This window comes from Polypterus senegalus, chromosome 11, assembly GCF_016835505.1.
Source record: "Polypterus senegalus isolate Bchr_013 chromosome 11, ASM1683550v1, whole genome shotgun sequence".
NCBI lineage: Eukaryota > Metazoa > Chordata > Cladistia > Polypteriformes > Polypteridae > Polypterus > Polypterus senegalus.
Window position 1 is genome coordinate 117,252,619 of NC_053164.1, and position 27,085 is coordinate 117,279,703.

Below are 27,085 nucleotides of genomic sequence, written 5' to 3' on the forward strand. Positions count from 1 at the left end.
TTACCTTCAGACAGCCTTGGACTCACAATCCCTCCTAACCCATTAACAGCTGTGTTTGGGGTTCTTCCAGAGGGTTTAAAGTGGAGAAGGACAAACAAATTGTGATTGCATTCACTACACTTTTGGCACGCAGACTTATTCTGATAAACTGGAAGAACCCAAACTCTCCTCTTTTAAGTCAGTGGGAAACTGATGTGTTATATTATTTGAAATTGGAAAAAATCAAATACTCAGTTAGAGGATCCGTACAGACTTTTTTCAAAACATGGCAGGATCTAATCAGTAATATTTTAAAATAATCTCATAAAGCACAGAGAATTTATTAATTTAGGTATGTTTACAGGTCTTAAATTTCATGCCATTTGGCTTGCTCTCTCTCTCTCAGGGGTGGGGATCGATTTGTTCTTAACTCAATTTTTGTTTTTGTAAAAACTTGATTAATTTGTATGGATTGCAATAAAATTAATAAAAATAAAAAAAAATAAATAAATATTATGGGCTGGCCAGTTCTGGACAAATTAGTATTCATTTGAAATGTATGCCTCTTGTAGATAATTTTCCTTAGAGTGGATTGATTGAGTTTAAATAATTTCATAATCTTTATCAATCCTTTACAAGACTCATTGGCATCCACAACCTTCCTTTTGAGGGCCTCAGAGAGCCCTTTTGATCTTGGCATGATGACACCATACACATCAATAGCAAAGAAAACACTAGACCCTAGATATCTGTAGTTTATATAAGACAGCTTCCATTTGCATACTCTCTAAGGAGGTTCTAATTACTGCCACCTCATCTGGAACACCAATTTCAAATTCTTGTACTTATAAAAAATTACTTAAGAGTCCTTTGAAATCACTTCAGTTTATTTTTTATTCAGTGCATCCCTCACTGGTATGAGAAAATCCCCACATTATAATATCTAGTGTGGCAAGCAGCTGTGGGTGGTAACCAGCCGGAACACCTAGAAGGACTGGAGTAGGGATTATGTCTCCTCCAGACCTTGAAGGGGCGACCGCCCTGGTGGCTTTGGGGACCACGGGAACAGAGCTTAGAAGTTCAATCGTATAGGGGCCTGTAGTCACCGCCAGGGGGCGCCCAGATGCCTGAGCAGTCCTGACCCTCAGCATTTCTGCCACACCCGGAATTGCTGGGGGGAAGAAGACCAGGGACATCTGGAGTGCTTTCGGGTGCACAGCCGGCACTTCCGCCACACCTGGGAGGGCCGGCAGAAGGTTATCGGGAGGCACCTGGAGCATGTCCGGGTGGATATAAAAGGGGCCGCCTCCCTCCATTAGATGGCTGGAATCAGGTGGAAGAGGAGAGGAGAGGAGAGGAGAGGAGAGGAGAGGAGAGGAGAGGAGAGGAGAGGAGAGGAATTGAATTGAATTGAATTGAATTGGAATTGGAATTGGAAAAGGCCTGGACTTGTGGATGTTTGGTGATTAGTACTGGGTTGTGTGTTGTAAATAATGAATAAACGTGTGTTTGGGTGCAAACTTTTGGTGTCTGCCTCTCTGTGTCTGGGCTGTTTCCCACACTAGTTATGCAAGATGTAAAACTTTTTGGGGTTCCCATCATTTTTGGCATTCTAGACCACAAAAAAACAAATTTTTAGACCATATTTTGTGCAAGCAATTACACCCTTATGATAGAGTAAAACAATAGGTGTCTTGACCAAAAATAATCAATGAATTGAAGCTGTGCATGCCATATCAGCCAAAACGAATGGTTCACCTGCTATTGAGATGAAAGGGACCAAAGTTACTCCTTTCCACTAACATCTGAAAACATGGGGTTGGTAATATAGGCATGTGGAATGCTGTTTTATGCTAGTTTGAATTTGCTGATTATGAATATTATAGTATTTGTGATATTTGAATTTTTAACTTGTGGCTGTAGCTTCTGAGAGCCACTCCCAGAAGGTTAAAAATTACAATTTTCAACCATAATATGGGGTAATGTTTTAGATTGCTTCAATGTCAATGATTACAAATTTGGTGTTATTTTTGATTTTTCATCCTTTACTATGGATCTAGCATTCAATGGACCTTTCTCAGAGGGCAAAAAATGACATATTTCTGTTACAACTTAGAATATTTACACTTTAAACATTACATTGAAGAGCACATGTTAACATTTCAAATTATGTGACACAATTATTCTTACTTATTATGCCTCATGAAGTAAATCATTACGTTTGTTATGAACACCATGAATTAGGGCAGACTTTTGTAGATTTAATGTGGTGATAAATGTAGGGGTGTACTTACTTTTTCCATATGACAAATCTGAATTTCTCTTCATTGAGGAGAATTAACACTTTTTAATGCCACTTTGTTCAAGTATATCACTTTAATGTGCAGGCTCCGTTTGTATCAAGATCTAATGTTGTAGCTGTTCAAATATGTTGAAAAAGTTAACGGTTTCCACGAGGTGTACTTATTTTTTCACCTGACTGTATTAGTTTACACACATTTCATTAATTTAACACATTGATCATTAAATTAGGATAAAATATTTATTATCTAAAAAAAAGCATGAAAGCATCCAATGTATGATGAAAACTTACTCTCATCAGCATTTGGTTTCCACTGTTACAGATGTTCTAAACTTCAAATCTTCTAAGTAACTTAAGTAAAACAAACACCTTTCCCCAGAAAGACATGATTTGTTACCGCCTTAGTATTTCGAGCTCAAAGGTTACATTCTTTATTTAGCTTCTGGAAAGTCAACGCAGTGTCAAGTAAACTTGCCGTGCTGTACACAGATTTGCCGCATTTCGTACAAACATTAAAGGGTGTAATATACGTTTGAATTGCTCTCTGATAGTAAATAATACATTTAATTAGACGATGACGTAAACTTTCATCTGGAATTACACTGAGATTAAAGTAGCGGTATAAAATGATGGAAAGCTAGTTTGGAAATGTAAAGAAAAGACTCTTCTCGAATTAAAGCACACAACAATTAAATCAGTTCAAATAAGGATTTTTTCTTTTTTTTTTAATATAAGGGAAAACGTACCGAGAACGCCCTTAGATATTGCGCTATATGCCGCGGTCGCGCTATCAGAAAAAACGTCTTTGAAGGCGGGGCTAATAATGCAGCGTCCAGGGGTGAGAGTTCAGAGGGCAAGGGAACAAGCATGGCGTCAAATGGAGGTTTGGGCTCTTTGGTAAGATGGATAAAATTGTTTTATTATTATTTTATAATAATTTTTGAAGAGTTTCAGTGAAACACGGTTTTATTTCCTTTTAGTATGAATGTATTTAAGCTAAAAAGCAAAAAAAAAAACACGTGTAATCTCATTTTAGTAAATTATATTTATTGATGTATGCTCTTTCTTATTTTTGCCCATCGGTTTTACATTGACTTACAAAATGCAAACATTTGTCGGAAAAAAATGATTGTGCAGATGTCTTTTCTTCGGAATCACGCAGAAAGGCGAACTAAATTACGTGTCGTTATTGTTCTCCATATCTAAGAGTCTTGGAATGATTAAAGTCGAATTTTATATTCGGCTAATTTAGGCAGGATTACACAATAAAGGAAATGTAATCGTATAGGCAGTCATTTTCTAACCCGCTTATTCCTGAACAGGATCACGGGGATGCGAAGGGCCTACACAGTCACACACACGGTCCGATTAAGTATTTCCAGTTCACCTAATTTACCCTACGCGGCATTGGACAGTGTGTGGAAACCTGAGCAGATACGGGGAGAACATGCACATACCGCGCAACGAGGACCCCGGACGCGAACCCAGACAGCAGCGCTACCAGACTGTGCCATTATGCTGCCCTATAATCGTATACATACATAGATGCTTTTATTAATCCCAAGGGGAAATTCACATACTCCAGCAGCAGCATACTGATAAAGAACAATAATAAATTAAAGACTGATGGCAATGAAGGTATAACAGACAGACAATAACTTTGTATAATGTTAACGTTTACACCCCCGGGTGGAACTGAAGAGTCGCATTTTGTGGGGAAGGAACAATCTCCTCAGTCTGTCAGTGGAGCAGGACAGTGACAGCAGTCTGTCGCTGAAGCTGCTTCTCTGTCTGGAGATGATACTGTTCAGTGGATGCAGTGGATTCTCCATTATTGACAGGAGCCTACTCAGTGCCCGTCACTCTGCCACGAATGTCAAACCTCTTAGCTCCGTGCCTACAATAGAGCCTGCCTTCCTCACCAGTTTGTCCAGGCGTGAGGCATCCCTCTTCTTTATGCTGCCTCTCCAGTACACCACCACATAGAAGAGGGCGCTCGTCTGATAAAACATCTGCAGCATCTTATTGCAGATGTTGAAGGACGCCAGCCTTCTAAGGAAGTATAGTCGGCTCTGACCTTTCTTGCACAGAGCATCAGTATTGGTAGTCCAGTCCAATTTATTATCCAGCTGCACTCCCAGGTATTTATAGGTCTGCACACAGTCACCTCTGATGATCACAGGGTCTATGAGGGGCCTGGTCCTACTAAAATCCACCACCAGCTCCTTGGTTTTGCTGGTGTTCAGTTGTAGGTGGTTTGAGTCGCACCATCTAACAAAGTCCTTGATTAGGTTCCTATACACCTCTTTTTGCCCTCTCCTGATGCAACCCACGATAGCAGTGTCATCAGCAAACTTTTGCACGTGGCAGGACTCCGAGTTGTATTGGAAGTCTGATGTATATAGGCTGAACAGGACTGGAGAAAGTATAGTCCCCTGCGGCTCTCCTGTGCTGCTGACCACTGTGTCAGACCTGTAGTTCTCGAGATGCACATACTGAGGTCTGTCTTTAAGAGTACACGATCCATGCTACCAGGTATGAATCTACTCCCATCTCTGTCAGCTTGTCCCTAAGGAGTAGAGGTTGGAAGGTGTTTTGTGTAGTGCGAACTGTTTCCATTTAAAAAATAATGTGTAAAATACATGAAAAAATTTTGTTTTCACAGGCAAGATAAATTACTGTTTTCTTTGAAATCATTAGATTCATAAATGAATAATTAAGGTTTTATTTGATGTACTACCAGAAAATAATTAGTACAGGCATCAATTAAACAGAAAAATATACTGTATGTCTATAAAATCTAAACACATGTTTTTTTTCACATTCTGTGAAAATGATGTGCTTCATATAACTAATGATTTACTTATTCCAGCAGACTCTGGCAATCTAGCAGTATTTTGATACTGTCAAGCATGAACTGAGAACATTCTGGGGGTATCTGGCACTGCCCTCTTCCAGTGGTTTAAGTCCTGTTTGTCTGATAGGCAAGAGTTTATTCGTCTTGGCAGCAGCAGGTCCAGCTCGCCCCAGTCACATAACAAATCCCACAAGGTTCTTTCCTTTGCCCTCTGCTCATCTGTATCTGTATGCTTCCCCTTGGCCATATTATTCGAAAGCTTTGAACTGGGTTATACATTTTTTTTATGCAGATAATACTCAAACTCATTGCAGTGTTAAAAGTAAAAGTTCATCAGAGCTTTCTCAGCTCACAACTTGCCTCTGTGAAATTAAAACCAGAAAGGAACATTACTCTTTAACATTAAACTAAACTTTAACAAAACCAAAGTCATGCTAATTGGCACTAAATCTCACCTTAAGAAAATGAGCTTCTTTTCAGTCACCGTTGGAGATGATGTCTTCAGACCTCCTTCTTCTGCTAGGAATCCTGGTGTCGTCTTTGGTTGCTCCCTCTCTTGTACTACCCATATAAATTACACTAAGAAACTTTCTTATTTTCACCACCATAATATATCCCATGTTTGCTCATTCCTATCCTTTTCTGATGCTGAGAAACTTGTCCATGATTTCATTACATCTTGCATCGATTATTGTAAGTCCCAACTTGAGGATACCCCTTGTAATCACTTATCGCAGCTCCAGTTGGTTCCTGACACAGACCCGCAACAGCGAGCAGGTAATACCCATCCTACTTCGCCCTCAGTGGCTCCCCTTACCTTACAAATTTGAATACCAAATTCCAATAATAAATTATAAATGGCTTTGCGCCAGACTACATCAGTAACTTTGTCCATCATTATACTATGTAGTTCTACTAGGATCCACTGATTCTGGCAATCTTATTGTGCGTCACACTAAACTACGCACAATGGACGACAGAGCCTTCAGCTGTATAGCGCCTACACTTTGGAACAACCTCCCTGATTTAATGAGATCAGCTGACTCAATTCATTCTTTTAAAAATCAACTTAAAAGTCATTTGTTCAAGAAGGTATTTACTGTAACTTTCCTGACATTCTAATCCCTCTTTCAGTTTAACATCTTTCTCCAGATGCTCAGAACAATTTGTGTTTGTATCACAAATTGTTATTTGTTCAGGGTTTTTGTATTTTATTCTGGTTTATTGTATTGTATTTTGTCTCAAAGCTTTGTATATCCTGTATTTATTTTATTTAGTGCTTTAATGAAATATTATTTGCATCCAATATTGCTTATGCCTTTTTTTTTAATTTCTGTGAAGTACTTTGACCACGAGAAAGGGACTATATAAATATATTGTATTTTAGTTATTCTTTGGGGGGAAAGTTGTCATAATTTGTAAATAACCACAGTACTATAACCCTATAATAAACAAAAAGAAGAATTATCACACAAGTAATGGTGTGGACTTAAAGTTTCAGTGTCTAGGATACACATGATAATGAAATAACTAACTAGGAAAATGTATTTTAAAATGCTTTATGAGAAAATCACTATGTACAGTGTATATGTATTTGCGTGTGTGTGTGTGTGTATATATATATATATATATATATATATATATATAATCATCCAAGGAAGTTTACAGAAATTAACTAACAAAGTTAAAAGAAAAATAGACAAATTTCATTTCTAAAATTCAAATAAGTGAAAACACACTAACTAATGAGGCCTAACTGACACAATTAGTCAGTTCATTAATTGAAACTTGACAAAAGTATGATGCATAAAATAAGGTAAAATGTTACAACTCCTCGAAATTAAGACTGCAAATTAATATTACGAATGAAGTTCCAGTAGTAATTCCACTGCTGTACCTTGTAACAAGCTATGATTGCACTCTATTGAAGAAGTGTGAGTTTATAACTCAGTTGTTTTTGTTTTGTTTTTTTATTACTAAATAACAAACTTTAGATAGATAGATACTTTATTAATCCCAAGGGGAAATTCACATACTCCAGCAGCAGCATACTGATAAAAAACAATATTAAAGAGTGATAAAAATGCAGGTATAACATGCACAAGGCAAAAGAAAAATGTAAAATGTTTGAAAATAAAAAGCATCCAGAGTATCATATATGAAAGACTTTGAAAAAACTTTCGTTGAAGCAACCAGAATAATTGTTAGGAAAAGAAATTCATCAAAGCTTGCCTTGATTCCAGGTTGCCATAACACCTTAGCTGGAGTTCTTGGTGCAAATAACATTTCAATGCATAAGAAGCAGGGCTTGTTAAGTGTTGATTTGTACCTGGATAAAAGGGGCATTTATGGATAGAAAATAAGCCCCAGTTAGAAAGGTTAGATTGTTTACAGTTGGGTATCAATGATTTGTAGACAATACAATAATACATATTTTCCGTTACATAAAAATCTTGAATGTCAAGCTATTTGCAAGAGCATTTAAAATTTAATTAACTCATGCTTTATGGTTTGTTTAGTTTTGGGAATTACATTGGTAGGGGTATTTAAAACTGTATGTATGTATTTATCTATCTATCTATCTAGCTCACCTTCTGGGTGAAGTGTTTACAGTCTTCTCTTGTCTGTGTACATTTTTTCAGGTTTATCCCACATTTAAAAATTATTTCTATGTTGGCAAGGTATGACTGAGTGTTTCCTGTAATAAATTGTTTTTTCTGTACATGTTTAGTTTCTAGTTTTATTCAGTTTGATACTTTTGAGATATACTGTGATTTGCTGTGATAAATTTTTTTTTTCTTTGTTAATTTTTTTCAGGGGGCTGAAGGGGCAATGTCAGCAGCCCATGCTCTGTCATTGCCAGCAGAGGCCTATGGAAATGATGTAAGCCTTTTTTTCTACTTATTTTTTGTTTGAAGAGACCACATTTAATAATGATGCATGAATTTGAGCAGAGGTATTCAGAGTCTGTTTGGTTTGAACCAGCTTATTTAAAGAAGCAGACTGCTTGATTACCATTCATTTTGAACTTCTTGTTAATACTGTTTTTTTTTTTTAATAGCCACAACTAGAAATGATGTGGGCAATGAAAGCCTTTCAACATGCAGAAATATATTTTAATGTAAGTATAGTCAGTAATATTTTTCAGTAGTTTTATTATTGTTTAGGACAACACAGTTCCAAAGTGTTGAGTTCAAATTCTGGCCTAGAAACTGTTTTTATTTAGACTTTACTCAGTTACTCTCCAAACTGTACAATATACATTTCATTATTTCATACTAGAATGTGGGACAAGACAGGGCTACCTATAATTGCAGTCGCTGTTGAACCATTGACAGTTCTTTTAATCACTGAGCTAAACCTATCAGTGCATACTGTACTGAATTCAATGAAGGAATTTTGTAAGCTTTCTGGGTTCAACATAACTTGACTAATTACATACTTTTACCAATGAACTGTCTTGTACCCTAAATTTTGACACTTACTATAAAAGGTGTTATTTTGCTTTACTTCTTATTAATTCTTTCAGAACAGTTGATATATGTTGGAGTTATAATCACAAGAAAGCTCAAAGATTTATTGAAAGGAATACTCCACACAGAAATTTTATATTTTTAAAATGTCCTTCTCATAGGACTTTTTGTTTGAACTGAAGACAAACAGGACTTATTACAAACGAATAAGTGGGGAAAGCAGATCTTCATTTCAAACATACAGTACTATGGAAATGACGTCTTTCCTATTATCATCACCATTATGTTCCATTCCGTCATAAACTGTTCTCGTTCTGCATGAAAACAACAGATTAAATTTTTTTTCTCAACCACCACTACAAACTATATCGTGTAAGTTTTATATTTAAAAAAAAAATCACATCTGGATGGAGTTTTTCTTCAACTTTAATATTTGCAAAATGCTGAAGAGCATTTCTGTTCATCACTCTTTAGGTGGCATGGCAGAATTAATATTTTTATGAATATCTTTCCAAGGTTTATATTTCTTTTTGGAGTATCCCTGTGTGCATTAAGGTAGCCCCATTATTTTATATTTTAATAAATGACATTTTAAAAAGTTACATTAAATTGTAATTTTGTCCACTTGGAATGCAAAAAAGGCCTTTTATTAAAAGGATGACACTACAGAGAACTAAAGCAGACATTACATGACATTACATAACTTCCAGTTTTATTACTGGGTTGTGTGTGTTCATTAATTTAAGGCAATCTGCTTGGTTATCCTCAGAAAAGGAATTCTTCCTGAAATTTCTAAGTACTGATTACGCTTTGATTTGCACCTCACTATTAGCATCACCTATCCTCACATTCTTAAAATCCAGAGGAAATTGCAATTCTCTGTTGCTTCGGCACATACTTATATAGTGAAGCCCTGTATATACTATACTGTGTTTGAGTTATGGATGTCATGAGGTATCCATACCTTCCCAAACCTCTATACTGGTGTGAGCATAACCTTTGATCAACTACATCTCAAATAAAGAATTCCCATAATGCACTGATTTTCCATGTAAAACTTTGTCAAAAGGAGCTTTCTTAATCATCCTTCAGTATCAGAATTTAACTGTATTCTAGCCATTAATGTTGAGAATATTAGTACTATGTCCTGTCTAGACTTCATTAAATTATTTCATAATGGTCTTGGGCAAAAATGAAAATGCAAATCATGGTGTAATTTATGTTAAAATTATAAAAAGTATACATCTATAAATATTAAAATTATTCAAAGTATATCAGTGTTTGGACCCTGAATTATGTCTCCAAACACTGGCATTGCTAGGCCATATGTTTTGGGAGTGTTAAGACCATTATGGAGAAAAAAAAAAATTCCCCATGTGTCAGTTGCTGTCATATTTACAATTATTCTTAATCCTTTATCAGCATTGTTTTGAGTGACACCAGATGGGTAAGATTATCTATACTAATAAAAGGCAAAGCCCTGACTGACTCACTCACTCACTCACTCACTCACTCACTGACTCATCACTAATTCTCCAACTTCCCGTGTAGGTAGAAGGCTGAAATTTGGCAGGCTCATTCCTTACAGCTTACTTACAAAAGTTGGCCAGGTTTCATTTTGAAATTCTACGTGTAATGGTCATAACTGGAACCTACTTTTCTGCATATACTGTAATGGAGTTCAGCTGGATGGCCATGAGGGACGGAGTATCGTGTGACATCATCACGCCTCCCACATAATCACGTGAACTGACTGTGAGCGCAGGACGTAGAAAATAAGGAAGAGCTCCAAAAAGCGCTGAAGAAAACATGCATTATACAATTGAGAAGGCAGCGAAACAAGAAGCGAGCGAGTGAAGCATATTCATGAGTGCAGCTATTGCGGAAACAAAGCACGGTGTAAACCGTAAGTTTAAATTAAGTTTATAGACATGTTCCCTCTGCCGTTTCTCATGCACAGTGAGGCGTACAAGCATATTCATGACTGCACCTACTTCGGAAACAAAAGCACGGTGTAAACCTAAAGTTTAAATTAAGTTCATAGACAGGCGGCCGCTGGCGTTTGTCATGCCCATGACTAATGTGGGATACAAGTTTAATGAGAGGACGCAGGGTATAAACGAGAGTTTTGATCACTTTGTAACAAAGTTAAAATTGCTGGTGAGGGGCTGTGCACCAGTACTCACAGAAAAATCCACAAGTTAATACACACGCTGTCTCTAGAGTTTTTCCACACTCTGAATTCTCCAGGCACTACTTACAAAAGGTTACATTGATAATCATGTTACGTTATTTTTAAAATGTTTCCTTTTCTTGGCACAAGCACAGCTGAGAAGCTTCTATGCATGTGCTCCATAACGCGTTAAAAATAACGCATTTAATCACACTTTGCATTCCAAGCAAAGGGGAAGTTCTCTCAATGCATGATACTGCGGAAACAAAGCACGGCGTGAACCGTAACTTTACATTAAGTTTATAGACACACTCCCGCTGCCGTTTGTCATGCCTACCACGAATGACGGTATTCGCGAGATACAAGTTTACTGAGAAGACAACGAGGTATAAACGAGACTTTGGATCACTTTGAAACGGAGTTAAAATTGCTGTAGCAAGAAACTGAACGAAACGTTAATGTTTAACTTTTAATAACTTCTAGACTACATTTTATTTTTTTCTCTTGCACTCAGTGAGCGAGGCCAATGGGTGATCAGTTATATATATGAATGACCTCCAAAGAGCGCGGAGACTTGTGATCACGTCAGCGTGTCTGCAAAAAGTGGCGTCTCCTGACCTGCAAAAATACTATTAAAGTCAAGCAGCCTGCGTTGCACTTATACTCTTAACACTGCAGAGGACAAAAAACTAATTTTCTTTAATTGCTGGTGATGCTGGTAAGGCACATTACCAGAGGCAGAAATTTGGACGTTCACATAGAAAATGTAATTTCTATACCACAGCCGTCGTGTTGCGCCTTTCAAAAGGGATCTACTACCGAGAGATGATCCAAATACATTTTAGCTGCTGTTGGTACTACTTACCTGTTGTATTATACCATCTTTAAAATGAAGTTTGCCCGAAACCACTCCAGTAGTGCTCAATGTATCTTTACTTCTTAAAACGTTAATGTTTTACTGTTTAATAAATTATAGACTACATTTTTTTTTCACTTGCACTCAGTCACCACAGCTATACACACACATATAGACACATACATATATATACACATATATATAGTTTGTGTGTGTGTATATATATGTGTGTGTATGAAGCATGGGTATTTTGCGATATATATATATATATATATATATATATATATATATATATATATATATATATATATACGCCAGCAACACTCATAACTATGACAAAACAATTACATTGTCAATCATGTTACGTTATTATTAAAATGTTTCCTTTTCTTTCTCATTACTTCTTTAACACACTACTTCTCCGCTGCGAAGTGCGGGTATTTTGCTAGTGCAAAAATAAATTCACTGTAATTTCCTACAGTACATTACTTGTACATCAACTTTGCTTTGCTTAATTGGAAGAATCCTGCCTCATTAAGAAAGCTGTGTATTATAGCAAAACTAGAAAAGATTGTTTTTTTGGAGGGAACAGTGCAAAGCCTTTACAGAATTTGGGCAAATACACAAAACCTGGAAAGAAAAAGGAGGAGACATATTAGCTTACGTAGCTCCAAGGGCTGACTGTAAATTAATGCATTTTTATTCTATTTTTGGAAGTGCTGTTTGTATTTTTGATTTGATTTTACCCATTGTAATGTTCTCCTCATGCTCAGTTAAAAACTCGGTATATGTACTGTAAGTACTTATTTATTTCTGGTTATTTTACATATAACCCTTCTATAAATATTTTAATGGATACAGTATCTCATTAAATTTAAATTTTGTATACAATTTTCTGGAGATATGTGACATTTTTTTAATAAGCATTTCTGTTATTTGCCTACCACTTAACGAATGTTTAGTTTGTACCTATTGCATCTACGTATCATTTTGTTTTTATTTGAGATTTTATAATTTATCTCTATAAGCCATGCTGAAATATTAGAGATGTTTGTTTTAATGTTTAATTGATGCTACACTTACTAAATTCATTATGATATTTGTGATACATAAATTATTAAATGATAAAATAAACTAACCCCATATAAAAAAAATAAGTTTCTGCACTTTTCTATTTTCTTTGTAAATGGTGAAGGCAGGAGGAGTAGTAATTAGGCATTAAAAAGTTGGTACAATGGTACTAAAATTGTATCACAAACGAAGATGACTGTGTAGAAAAGTGAGTGTCAATTTTCACTTAATAATGTTTCCAATTTGTTTTGTAGCTCATCTCTTCTGTAGATCCAAAATTCTTAAGGCTGACAAAAGCAGATGACAACATTTATAAGGAATTTAGGGAGAAGTTTCCCAATTTAAATATTCATATTCTGGATCCAGAAGAGCTTAAATCAGAGCAAGCCAAAGAGGTATTGTGATCCAAAACAAAACTGAATTTTATATGGTGATGTTATTGTCTATTACATGTTATTTCTTCCAATGAATGTGGACAACAAGCAGTGGATGCGATTGCATGCCTGATTTTACCACCTCACTTTGCTTTGATAAACCTGTTTAATAATCTTATATACAATAGGCAAAAATGCATTTATTACAGTGAGAAACTGGCAAACAAAAGTACTTTTAATGTAATAGCTTCAGATTTCACGGAGAAACAGAGTAAGCATTTACATTTTAACATCTGGTTGCTTACGAAAGTTGACCAGACTGTAAAAAAGGCAATTTTCACAGTGCAATAGCTGTTTTTTTATTTAACACTTTAAATTAATATTGAGGTATGAATTCATACTGTAGAAGTTTGGAAGCAAGCTACTATGGTGAGAGACTTAATGCAGTAGGCATGATAACCTCATGTCATATTTGCTTATAACTTACTACATCTGTGAGTAGTGAAACATTAATACTAATTTTGCACATACTTTATCATTCATGCCATGATTAATTTTGGAATTTGTGTATTGTGTCCAGATTATTTCCCTACTATGTATTTTTCAGTGTTCCTACTTTATACACATGGTTTAACTCTGATAAGTAGACTTTATATACTGTTTGCAGCACAACCTTTGTTTAGAAATACTGTAATTTGAACATTTTGTTATTCATTTCAACTTTTATAAATGTGAAGATCAATATTTTTTTATGCCGAACAAAAATGGATGATTTTTAATTTATTTACCTATTTATTACTTAGAGCTTCTGTAAAAGGCCAATTACAGTAATCCCTCCTTGATCGCGGGGGTTGCGTTCCAGACCCCCCCGTGATAGGTGAAAATCCGCGAAGTAGAAACCATATGTTTCTATGGTTATTTTTATATATTTTAAGCCCTTATAAACTCTCCCACACTGTTTATAAATATTCCCCGCAGAGTTATACAGCATAATCCCTTTGTATTCTCTTAGATATTAGGTAAGATTCATTAAAAATTATGTATATAAACACACTGTTTATATACAGTAAAACCTAAATATTATTTTAAAGATATTGAGTGTCTCCGATATCACATATGTTACAGCCATTACGATAGACAGGCCGCCAGCAATAAATACGTACAATGCAAGAAAAATAGTATACAGTAAATGTGTGTACAGTGACACTAAACGTCGCATACATGTACTAAGTACTGTAAGTAGAAAATTAATTATGGTTACTCACCAACAATGACACGATGACTTGTCCGATAACAATGAGTTTTATTTTACTGCACAACAAAGGAGAGCGTTACAGCCCTTAAAGGAGCCACTTCAGGCGATTGTGTAGCACTGCCGTTGTTCTTCTTCTGGCAGTCTTCAATCCAAATCCCTAAAGCAGATTCCATCCAGACTACTGCCTTATTACATCCACTTACAACTTGTTTTGCACCCTGGTTAAAAGGACACTGCGCCCGTAGATCTTTTATTCCTTTCCTACTTTTTAAATAAAAAGAATCGTAGCCTTCAACAAATCCAAAACATTTACCTTTTCGGCAGTCGTTAACATCTTCTGTTTGCGCTTGGGCACGGCCCCTGAAGCAGTAGCAGATCGTTTTGGAGCCATAATGAAGGGCTTGACTATGCACAAAGATAAACACAAAAGAGCACAACTCTTTACACAGCGAAACACGTTGATGCTGAATGAGCGAGACGAGACTTCCTGGTTAACACTGCATTCAGCACACAGGAACTTAACTGCGTGCTCTGATTGGTTAGCTTTTCAGTCAGGAGAACTTATGTATGAAATCAACTGGGCAAACCAACTGAGGAAGCATGTACAGGAAGTAAAAAGACACATTGTCCGCAGAACCCGCGAAGCAGCGAAAAATCTGCGTTATAAATTTAGTTATGCTTTCATATAAAATCCGAGACCGCGAAAGTCAAAGCGCGATATAGCGAGGGATTACTGTATTCCACTAGGGACAAAGTTCTTTCTTTCTTTAAAATAGTAAGCATCACAATACCTTATGATGTCAAAAGAGTGTGAACGAGACAAAAGAGTATAAAACTGGAACTATAACTATATAATATATAGTTTTATTTTCCTTTGCCACATTACTTTGTTTTTAGAGTATGATATGTCATTTTTTTGAATTTCCCTTTTTAATTCGTACTATTACATTAAATATTAGAATGTCATGCATGTTGTGTGATGAAAAAAATATCAGAAATACAAGCTAAACATGAAAGTGTGCATTTGGAAAATTAAGGTAAAATATTTTTGGAGCTTTAAAAATAGCATTTAAGTTAAATGTATATTGATAACTCATTTAAAAAAGATAATTGTGCTGTGTTTTTAAAGGAGTGGAGGCCTTTCTGTATGCAGTTTGATGGAACTGTTGAAGATTACAACTATGGTACACTGCTGAGACTGAACAGTGAAAAGGATTACACGGAAGAAAACACTATTTTTGGCAAGTAGTCTTACATATGTTGTTGAGCTAGAGCTCCAGCAAATCCATGCTGTTTTCAGGGGAAAATTACTCTTTGGTAGATGTACAGTGCATCCGGAAAGTATTCACAGCGCATCACTTTTTCCACATTTTGTTATGTTACAGTCTTATTCCAAAATGGATTAAATTCATTTTTTTCCTCAGAATTCTACACACAACACCCCATAATGACAACGTGAAAAAAGTTTACTTGAGGTTTTTGCAAATTTATTAAAAACTAGCAAAATACCCGCATGTCGCAGCGGAGAAGTAGTGTTGTAAAGAAGTTATGAAAAAGAAAAGGAAACATTTAAAAAAAAAAGTAATATCCCTGACCATCTCATTTTCATTGTCAACCGTTGTAAAGATAACAAATTTCATTCATCGAAGTGATCACTGCCCAAATCGATACTCGTGAATCTAAGATGTTTAACAGGCATTCCCGGTATTAAGTTGTGGATTTGCCTGTGAATATTTAGCAGCAGCGTTTTTATTAACTTAATTTAAACTTAAGCTTTACACCTTGTTTTCCTATTGATATGTCTACAAAGGCTTGTTCAGCGTCAGAGGGTTGTCCCTTTCTTACTGCATCAATAAACAGCTCATCTTCCTCTTTATCTGAGACATCACACACTGCATGCACGGGTTTACCTTTCCCAGTCCTGCAAACTTTAGCAAAGTGGTGCAATTTACCACATTTTTTCCACCGTGTGCTTTGTTTCTGCAATAGCTGCACTTATGAATATGCTTGTATGTGTCACTCGCTTCATATTCTTTTGCTGCCTTCTCAATTGTGTAATGCGTTTTTTGTTCAGCGTTCTTTGGAGCTCGTGCTTGTTCTCTGATTACTGCGTTCACAGTCAGTTCACGTGAGCTGCTCGGAGTACATGCATCGAAGGTTCTCAGCTGTGCTTGTGCTATCTGTTGCGATCTTGTGATGTCCACGGCTTTATTTAATGTTAGCTCAGACCCGTCACATAAAAGTTTCTCTCGCACTTTTGCTGAGTTTGTGCCAAACAGTAGTCTATCTCTGACCATCTCATCTTCATTTGCATAAGCACAGTCCTTTACCCGCGAATATTTAGCAGCAGTGTGTCTATTGGATTGCTGCTGACGGACAGCCTTATATGAGCAGGCACTCAATTACGTGGGAGGCGTTATGATGTGGGATGCAACTCTGCCTCACATGGTGACCGAGCTGCAGGCTATGGCCATATATATAAACTGCTCAAAAAAATTAAAGGAACACTTTGAAAACGCATCAGATCTCAATGGGAAAAAGAAATCCTCTTGGATATCTATACTGATATAGACTGGGTAATGTGTTAGGAACGAAAGGATGCCACATCGTTTGATGGAAATGAAAATGATCAACCTACAGAGCCCTGAATTCAAAGACGCCCCAAAAATCAGAGTGAAAACATTATGTGGCAGGCTAGTCCATTTTACCAAAATTTATTTGCAGCAACTCAAAATTGTACGCAGCACTTTGTATGGCCCCTGTGTTCTTGTATACATGCCTGACAACATCGGTGCATGCTTCTAATGAGATAACAGATGGTGTTGTGGGGGATCTCCTCCCAGATCTGGATCAGGGCATCACTGAGCTCCTGGACAGTCTGAGGTGCAACCTGGTGGCATTGGATGGACCAAAACATAATGTCCCAGAGGTGTTCTATTGGATTTAGGTCAGGAAAGTGTGGTGGCCAGTCAATGGTATCAATTCCTTCATCCTCCAGGAACTGCCTACATACTCTCACCACATGAGGTCAGGAATTGTCGTGCACCAGGAGCCACTGTACCAGCATAGGGTCTGACAATGGGTCCAAAGATTTCATCCTGATACCTAATGGCAGCCAAGGTGCCTTTGTCAAGCCTGTAGCGGTCTGTGTGACCCTCCATGGATATGCCTCCCCAGACATTCATTAACCCACCACCAAACTGCTCATGCTGAATGATGTTACAGGCAGCATAATGTTCTCCATGGCTTCTCCAGACCCTTTCACTTCTGTCACGTGCTCAGGGTGAACCTGCTCTCATCTGTAAAAAGCACAGGGCACCAGTGGTGCATCTGCCAATTCTGGTATTCTATGGCAAATGCCAATCGAGCTGCATGCTGCTGGGCAGTCAGCTCAGGGCCCATTAGAGGACATGGGGCCCTTGGGTCACCCTCATGAAGTCTTTCTGGTTGTTTGGTCAGAGACATTCACACCAGTGGCCTGCTGGAGGTCATTTTGTAGGGCTCTGGCAGTGCTCATCCTGTTCCTCCTTGCCCAAAGGAGCAGATACTGGTCCTGCTGATGGGTTATGGACCTTCTATGGCCCACTCCAGCTCTCCTAGAGTAACTGCTTGTCTCCTAGAATCTCCTCCATGCCCTTGAGACTGTGCAGGGAGACACAGCAAACCTTCTGGTAATGACACGTATTGATGTGCCATCCTGGAGAAGTTGGACTACCTGTGCAACCTCTGTAGGGTCCAGGTATCGCCTCATGCTGCCAGTAGTGACACTGACTGTAGCCAATTGCAAAACTAGTGAAGAAACAGTCAGAAAAGATGAGGAGGGAAAAATGTCAGTGGCCTCCACCTGTTAAACCATTCCTGTTTTGGGGGTCATCTCATTGTTGCCCCTCTAGTGCACCTGTTGTTAATTTCATTAACACCACAGCAGCTGAAACTGATTAACAACCCCCTCTGCTACTTAACTGACCAGATTAATATCCCATAAGTTTCATTGACTTTATGCTATACTCTGATTAAAAAGTGTTCCTTTAATTCTTTTGAGCAATATATGTACGTAAGTAGGTTCCAGTTATGACCGTTACACGTAGAATTTCGAAATGAAACCTGCTTAACTTTAAGTAAGCTGTAAGGAATGAGCCTGCCAAATTTCAGCCTTCTACCTACACGGGAAGTTGGAGAATTAGTGAGTGAATGAGTGAGTCAGTCAGTGAGGGCTTTGCCTTTTATTATAGTCTAGCAAAATACCCGCGCTTCACAGCGGAGAAGTAGTGTGTTAAAGAAGTAAAGAAAAAGAAAAAGGAAACATTTTGAAAATAACGTAACATAATTTTCAAAGTAATTGTTTTGTGTATTTGGCCGCAGCGTCACAAAGTTGTTTTCGTCTAGCTGCATCAGAAAATGCACCACGATGTCTGAAACGCCTCCTTTTTAGTGTTTTCTCACAGCTTGGATTGCTGCTGTTATAATCGGTTTGAGTCTACATATATATATCTACCTACATATACACACACATACATACATACACACAAATGATATATATGTGTGTGTGTATATATATGATGTAGATAGGTGTGTGTGTATGTGTGTGTGTGTGTATGTGTGTGTGTGTATAGCTTTGGTCACTGAGTGCAAGGGAAAAATAATAAAATGTAGTCTATAAGCTATTAAACAGTAAAACATTAACGTTTTAAGAAGTAACGCTACATTGAGCATTACTGGAGTGGTTTTGGGTAAACTACATTATAAAGACATTGTAACACAACAGGTAAGTAGTACTAACAGCAGCTAAAATGTATATGGATCATCTCTCGGTAGTAGATCCCTTTTGAAAGGCGCTACACGACGGCTGTGGTATAGAAATTACATTTTCTATGTGAACGTCCAAATTTGTGCCTCTGGTAATGTGCCTTACCGGCATTACCAGCAATTAAAGAAAATTTGTTTTGTGTCCTCTGCAGTGTTAAGAGAGAAAGACTTTGGTTTGGGATAAAAGGAAAAAAGGTGTAAAGAAAGGAAAGTTGCCTTTTCTTTATATAGTATAGAGAGATGTCTTCGCTGACGATATGAGCGCCTTTTCGGGACAGTCGCGGTGGGCCTTGTGTAGACTGGTGAGCCGTCCCTGCCATTAATCAGCTGTGATGGCACTGTTGGTCCTCCACTCCTGTGCGTGTCTTCATAATCCGAGCTGACGACCTCATAATTGTATACGTGCAAAAGAAAGTGCGAAGTTTATACTTAATATTAGTTTGCCACGGTGTAGAAAAGGGATCCCGTGTTTGCATTTGTCTGGGCTATAGCTCAGGGGGAGGAGGAAAAAAATTAAAAGTGCTCACTTTGACTTAAGGCAGAAGCGCGGTCAGTGTCTCAAAGGCCGGCACAGCTATGTACGCGCGCGCCGGCTGCTCGAGTTTTGCAGGGCAGGAGACACCACATTTTGCAGACACGTTCGCGTGATCAAAAGTCTCCGCGCTCTTTGGAGGTCATTCTCATATATATATATATATATATATATATATATATATATATATATATATATATATATATATATATATATATATATATATAGATATAGATATATATATAGATAGATAGATATATATATATATATATATATATAGATATATATATAGATATATATATATATATATATAGATATATATATATAGATATAGATAGACAGAGAGATCACCCATTGGCCTCGCTCACTGAGTGCAAGTGAAAAAAATAAAATGTAGTCTATAAGCTATTAAACAGTAAAACATTAACGTTTTAAGAAGTAAAGATATACTGAGCACCAGTGGAGTTTTTTCGGGTAAACTACATTTTAAAGCTGATATAACATAACATATATAGTGTAGAGAGTGGTCTTCGCTGACGATATGAGCGTCACGGTGGGTCTCGTGTAGACTGGAGAGACGGCCCTTCCATTAACTGTCCTGGATGGCACTGTCGGTCCTCCACTCCTGTGCGTGTCTTTATAATCTGACCTGACGACCTCATAACCGTATACGTGTAAAAGAAAGTGCGAAGCGCCTTAATATTAGTTTGCCGCGGTCTAGAAATGGGATCCTGTGTTTACAGTTTTCTGGGCTATAGCTCATGGGAAGGGGGAAAACAATTAAAAATGTTTACTTTCACTTAAGGCAGAAGCACAGTCAGCGTCTCTAAGGCCGGCACAGCTACACACGCGCTGGCTGCCCGACTTTTGTAGTATTTTTGCAGTGCAGGAAACGACACTTTTTGGAGACACGTTCACGTAAGCAAAACTTTCCGCGCTCTTTAGAGGTCTTGCTTTCTCTGCGTACTGCGTTCATAGTCAGTTCACGTGAGTCGCTTGGAGTACATGCATCGAAGCTTCTGAGCTGTGCCTGTGCTATCTCGTGCAATCTCGCGATGTCCATGGCGTTTTTTAATGTTAGGCACTTAAAAGTTTCTCGCTACAGCAATTTTAACTCCGTTACAAAGTGATCCAAAGTCTCGTTTATACCTCGTGTCTTCTCATTAAACTTGTATCTCGCGAATAAATTATTCGGCGTTTTTCTTCAGCGCTCTTTGGGGGCTCTTCCTTCTTTTCTATGTACTGCGGTCATAGTCAGTTCACGGATTACGGGAGGCGTGATGATGTCACACGCAGCTCCACCCCCCCACGGCCATCGGGCTAACGTCCATTACAGTATATGGAGAAAAATACGTTCCAGTTATGACCATTACGCATAGAATTTCGAAATTAAACCTGTCCAACTTTTGTAAGTAAGCTGTAAGGAATGAGCCTGCCAAATTACAGCCTTCTACCCACACGGGAAGTTGGAGAATTAGTGACGAGTGAGTGAGGGCTTTGCCTTTTATTAGTATAGATAAAAAAAATTGAAAGCACATATACATAAGTATTCACAGCCTTTGCCATGAAGCTCAAAATTGAGCTCAGGTGCATCCTGTTTCCCCTGATCATCCTTGAGATGTTTCTGCAGCTTAATTGGAGTCCACCTGTGGCAAATTCAGTTGATTGGACATGATTTGGAAAGGCACACACCTGTCTATATAAGGTCCCACAGTTGACAGTTCATGTTAGAGCACAAACCAAGCATGAAGTCAGAGGAATTGTCTCGAGGCACAAATCTGGGGAAGGTTAGTGAAAAATTTCTTCTGCTTTGAAGGTCCCAATAAGCGCAGTGGCCTCCATCATCCGTAAGTGGAAGAAGTTTGAAACCACCAGGACTCTTTCTAGAGCTGGCCGGCCATCTAAACTGAGCGATTGGGGGAGAAGGGCCTTAGTCAGGGAGGTGACCAAGAACCCGATGGTTATCACTCTGTCAGAGCTCCAGAGGTCCTCTGTGGAGAGAGCAGAACCTTCCAGAAGGACAACCATCTCTGCAGCAATCCATCAATCATGCCTGTATGGTAGAGTGGCCAGACGGAAGCCACTCATTAGTAAAAGGCACATGGTAGCCCGCCTGGAGTTTGCCAAAAGACACCTGAAGGACTCTCAGACCACGAGAAACAAAGTTCTCTGGTCTGATGAGACAAAGATTGAACTCTTTGGTGTGAATGCTAGGCGTCACGTTTGGAGGAAACCAGGCACCGCTCATCACCAGGCCAAAACCATCCCTACAGTTAAGCATGGTGGCAGCATCATGCTGTGGGGATGTTTTTCGGTGGCAGGAACTGGGAGACTAGTCAAGATAAAGGGAAAGATGACTGCAGCAATGTACAGACATCCTGGATGAAAACCTGCTCCAGAGCACTCTTGACCTCAGACTGGGGCGACAGTTCATCTTTCAGCAGGACAACGACCCTAAGCACACAGCTAAGATATCAAAGGAGTGGCTTCAGGACAACTCTGTGAATGTCCTTCAGTGGCCCAGCCAGAGCCCAGACTTGAATCCAATTGAACATCTCTGGAGAGATCTTAAAATGGCTGTGCACCGACGCTTCCCATCCAACCTGATGGAGCTTGAGAGGTGCTGCCAAGAGGAATGGGCGAAACTGGCCAAGGATAGGTGTGCCAAGCTTGTGGCATCATATTCAAAAAGACTTGAGGCTGTAATTGCTGCCAAAGGTGCATCAACAAAGTATTGAGCAAAGGCTGTGAATACGTATGTACTTATGTTTTTTTATTTTTAATAAATTTGCAAAAACCTCAAGTAAACTTTTTTCACGTTGTCATTATGGGGTGTTGTGTGTAGAATTCTGAGGAAAAAAACGAATTTAATCAATTTTGAAATAAGGCTGTAACATAACAAAATGTGGAAAAAGTTATGCGCTGTGAATACTTTCCGGATGCACTGTAGCTAATGAAGTGGCTGTTCAGTGTATACATTATTAAAACAGAAGTCCTCTCAGTAATGTTGCTTTAAATTAGTAAAGGAATATAATTATATTGAGTATTAGCAGCAACTTGAAGTTAAGGAAAATTAAGGTGTTAACAGTTACAGGTATGGCTGAAATTATCAGCAACCCTGGAATTTTCCCAGAAAATGCACCATTTATCCCAGAAAATTGTTGCAATTACAAATATTTTGGTATACACGTTTATTTCCTTTATATGCATTGGAACAACACAAAAACAGAGAGAAAAAAAAGCCAAATCTGACATAATTTCACACAAAACTCAAAAACTGGGCTGGACAAAATTATTGGCACCCTCAACTTAATATTTGGTTGCACACCCTTTGGGAAAAAATAACTGAAATCAAGCACTTCCCATAGCCATCAACAAGATTTTTACACCTCTCAATTGGAATTTCCGACCACTCTTCCTTTGCGAACTGCTCAATGTCTCTCAGATTTGAAGGCTGCCTTCTTCCAACAGCAATTTTGAGATCTCTCCATAAGTGTTTAATCGGATTTAGATCCGGACTCATTGCTGGCTACTTCAGAACTCTTCAGTGCTTTGTTTTCAACCATTTCTGGGTGCTTTTAGAGGTATGTTTGGGGTCATTGTCCTGCTGGAACACCCATGACCTCTGACGCAGACCCAGCTTTCTGACACTGGGCTTAACATTGCACCCCAATATCTTTTGGTAGTCTTCAGATTTCATGATGCCTTGCACACAGTCAATAAAGGAATATAATTATATTGAGTATCCAAACATCCCCAAAACATCTTAGAACCTCCACCATGTTTGACTGTAGGTACTGTGTTCTTTTCTTCGTAGGCATCATTCCATTTTCTGTAAACAGTAGAATGATGAGCTTTACTAAAAAGCTCTATCTTGGTCTCATCTGTCTACAAGATGTTCGCCCAGAAGGATTTTGGCTTCCTCAAGTACATTTTGGCAAACTCCAGTCTGGCTTTTTTATGTTTCTGTGTCAGCAGTGGGGTCCACCTGGCTCTCCTGTTATAGCGTTTCATTTTGTTCAGATGTCGACAGATAGTTTGAGATGACACTGTTGCACCCTGACTCTGTAGAACAGCTTGAATATGTTTTGAAGTTCATTGGGGCTGTTTATCCACCATTCGAACTATCCTTCGTTGCAGTCTTTTATCAATTTTTCTCTTCCGTCCATGTCCAGGGAGATTAGTTACAGTGCCATGTGTTGTGAACTTCTTGATTATGTTGCGTACAGTGGACAAAGGAACATGAAGATCTCTGGAGATGGACTTGTAGCCTTGAGATTATTTTTCCACAATTTTTCATCTCAAGTCCTCAGACAATTCCCTGCTCTTCTTTCTGTTCTCCATGCTTAGTGTGGCACACTCAGACACACAACAGAAAGGTTGAGTCAACTGTTCTCCATTTTAACTGGCTTCAGGTGTGATTGCTATATTGCCAGCACATGTTTCTTGCCACAGGTGAGTTCAAATGAGCATCATATGCTTGAAATAAAATGATTTACCCACAATTTTGAAAAGGTGCCAATAATTTTGTCTGGCCCATTTTTGGAGTTCTTTGTGACATGATGTCAGATTTGGCTTTTGTTCAGTTGTTACAATGCACATAAAATAAATAAACGTGCATACCAAAACATTTGTAACTGCAACAATTTTCTGGGAGAAATGGTGCATTTTCTGGGAAAATTCCAGGGGTGCTGATAATTTTGGCTATGATTGTATAACCGTTCTAAAAACTAGTATATAAATGGATGTACCCATCAATATTGTTTTGTGTTTAGGGTTAAGTGTTGTTAAGAGTAACAATCAGATTTAAAGAACAATATTTAATACTTAAAATGCAATTCATAAGTACTGCTAAAAGTTGTTTTTTCATAAAGCACATTTCTTTTGTGATACTCTGAAGAATGGTGACCATTAAATGGTTGCAAGGGGGGCTGAATCAAAGGCTGGTTTCAAGATTATCTGCTTTGTAGCCCAATTATTTTGACATGTGGTGTTCTTGGGTCTGAATCGCAATCTGATTATTTGTGTCATTACCTACCAGCTAACGCTTGTGGTTGGTCAGCCAATCGGCAAACATTTGCCACATCCTCTCAGTTGTAAGAAGCAGCTCAAAGATATGTTATACAGTATCTGCCAAATAATACAGAGCATACAGAATGTATTTTGCCCTTATTGGGGCTTGTTAAGTGTACACACTTTTGCATTCCCGGAACCTCTGACGTTGCACCACAGTACCTGGTCCACTTATTTGACAGGGTGAAGATTGAAGTATTGCATTGTTTGCTGACTGAGCAACCAACTACAAGCGTTACCTCATAGACAACCACAGAAATAATCAGATTGCACCTCACACTTAAGAATGTAATGACCTAAGAAGTGAGTACACCTGACGAACCCCAATAATGGCGAAACACGTGTCATGTACTCTGTATTACTTGGTAGATACTGTATAATATATATAGTGAAACTATGTTAAAAGAAACAATAATTGAAATATTTCAAGAATGGAATAGGTTCTTGCAAAAACATTATGTCCAATTTATGTGAAGGTTCAGAAGTTTGAAAAACATTTACTGAGCTATTCTGAACATTATTAAATATGAAAACCATGATTTATTTTCTGACCTTTTTGTCTTTTAGCCACAAGGATCCAGTTTTATGCCATAGAAATTGCCAGGAATCGTGAGGGATACAACAACACAGTTTTCCAGAGATCATCTAAAGTTAAGATAAACAGCAAACCAGAGGGTGACAGCTGATGCAGAGCCTTATTGGAAATGTTTTTCCCTCTCCCATTGGTTTCATTGACTTTTTTTCTGAAAAGAGCCTGTTTAAAATCCCAATAAGAAGTTTTGAAAAATTTCATGTATTCCAAAGAAAGGATCCCCCCCAACTATGCCAACTTTATTTTGAAGAGATTGGTGACTTGTTTCTCATGTTATAAAATACATGCATGGTTTAAAGAAGAATGAAGGAAATCAAGAGTTTGCATACATTCTACAAGGAGAAAATGAACATGTGGTACTGGGACAGTTTACTTCTTTTTCTTTTTTAATTCTAATTCTCATTTTTGGTGCCATTTCATTCTGTTAATTTCACCGAGTTTGTGACCTGGTATATAAATACTACAGTTTCTGAATCGGACCATACACAAATGTTGTATACTATTAGGTCAGTGACTGGCCCAAATAGAACACCAGGTCATTTTATACCTCCAGGGGACTGTTTACCTTTGCAGTTTATTCATTCAACTCATTTTGGAATACTGTGTTGCTTCTTGTCATGTCAACTCGGCATTTAACTTGTGTGCTCAGTGCTGAACATGCAGCTATTCTCTATCTACACTGTTAACTTTTTACCATCTAACAGTGAATGATAAACTTCTAGAAAGTGCCATCAATGTTCCATGATTTTTTAGGAATTACAAATCATCAGGTAGTAAATTCCTTGTCATATATTGAAAATTCCTAAATGTAGAAGTTTTATTTTTGTAAGTTAAACATGAAAAATGTAACATTGCAAAAATAATATTACTTATCAAGTATATTTTAGTGTCATTAATTAACTGCTGTCATATACAGGACAACACAGGTCATATGACAATGGGGTAATTTGACAAGATGACATCATTTATTTACCAACTTGAAACCTGAGTTTATTGCTCTCTTCCTTCTCATACTAATCTATTTCTTATTTGAAGTTTGCTGTGCAGGAAGTAACCTGCATGTCTTAATTTTATAACGCATTTTTCAGGGTAATAGGTCTTAAACATGGGCTTGGTTGACTCCTGTGGCTGCCACCAATTCCTACTTCAAACTGACGTCTCATCTGAATTAAAGATATTTTTATTTCCCAGCTTCTGTTTTTCTTGTGCTCTTCTAAAAGATCTTAAAGAACAGCAATATGCTTTTGTATGCATTATACTTGGGATGATTTACTTTTACTGTCCTTTCTTGTTGATTTTCCTTGAATTTAATCTCAAAGGTATTCATTTACTGTATTTATTTACTTCTTATGGTTATTATGCTTAGGCGTACTTGTTATTAACCTTAGAATGATGTGATGCTGAAGTAAGTGCTCCTGTTTAGCAATTATTTGTTTGCTTGTGTTAGTGCACTGCTCTTTTTTAATCAGCTTGAGGGAACCACTGCTGAGAAAAATGTGACTTCTCCATAGAATTGTGTTCACTTTGTGATTGACTGACTGTTCCTGCCTTGTGCCCTGTGCTTGCTGCTAAAGGCTACAGCTGCCTCGTCACACTGCTCTGGATAAGTGGAATTAGAAGATGGATGGACAGATTCACCAAAAGCACATGGCCTACAAATTTACCATTGTAGTGGAATTCATTAAGGAATTGTGTGATAAATTTAAACTTTAAAAATGATCCTTCCCGTTGTAATTTTAAGT

General features: G+C 37.8%; 1 protein-coding gene across 1 annotated transcript; it reads left to right on the forward strand.

Moving 5' to 3' along the window:
• The first annotated feature begins 3,076 nt into the window (after positions 1-3,076).
• On the forward strand, positions 3,077-26,533 carry pbdc1 (polysaccharide biosynthesis domain containing 1). The gene is made up of 6 exons (XM_039769571.1): positions 3,077-3,178; positions 7,956-8,021; positions 8,200-8,259; positions 12,966-13,106; positions 15,470-15,581; positions 25,319-26,533. The coding sequence occupies exons 1-6, from the start codon at positions 3,149-3,151 to the stop codon at positions 25,435-25,437; spliced, it is 528 nt and encodes a 175-aa protein (XP_039625505.1). The 5' UTR covers positions 3,077-3,148; the 3' UTR covers positions 25,438-26,533.
• Positions 26,534-27,085: the final 552 nt, after the last annotated feature.

What these genes read in the sequence shown, in the direction of transcription:
- pbdc1 (XM_039769571.1), top strand. Translation starts at nt 3,149, where the DNA reads ATGGCGTCAAATGGAGGTTTGGGCTCTTTG. An exon ending in ATGCAGAAATATATTTTAAT is followed by an intron (nt 8,260 to 12,965) that starts GTAAGTATAGTC and finishes TTTGTTTTGTAG; the next exon opens with CTCATCTCTTCTGTAGATCC. An exon ending in GGAAGAAAACACTATTTTTG is followed by an intron (nt 15,582 to 25,318) that starts GCAAGTAGTCTT and finishes TTTGTCTTTTAG; the next exon opens with CCACAAGGATCCAGTTTTAT.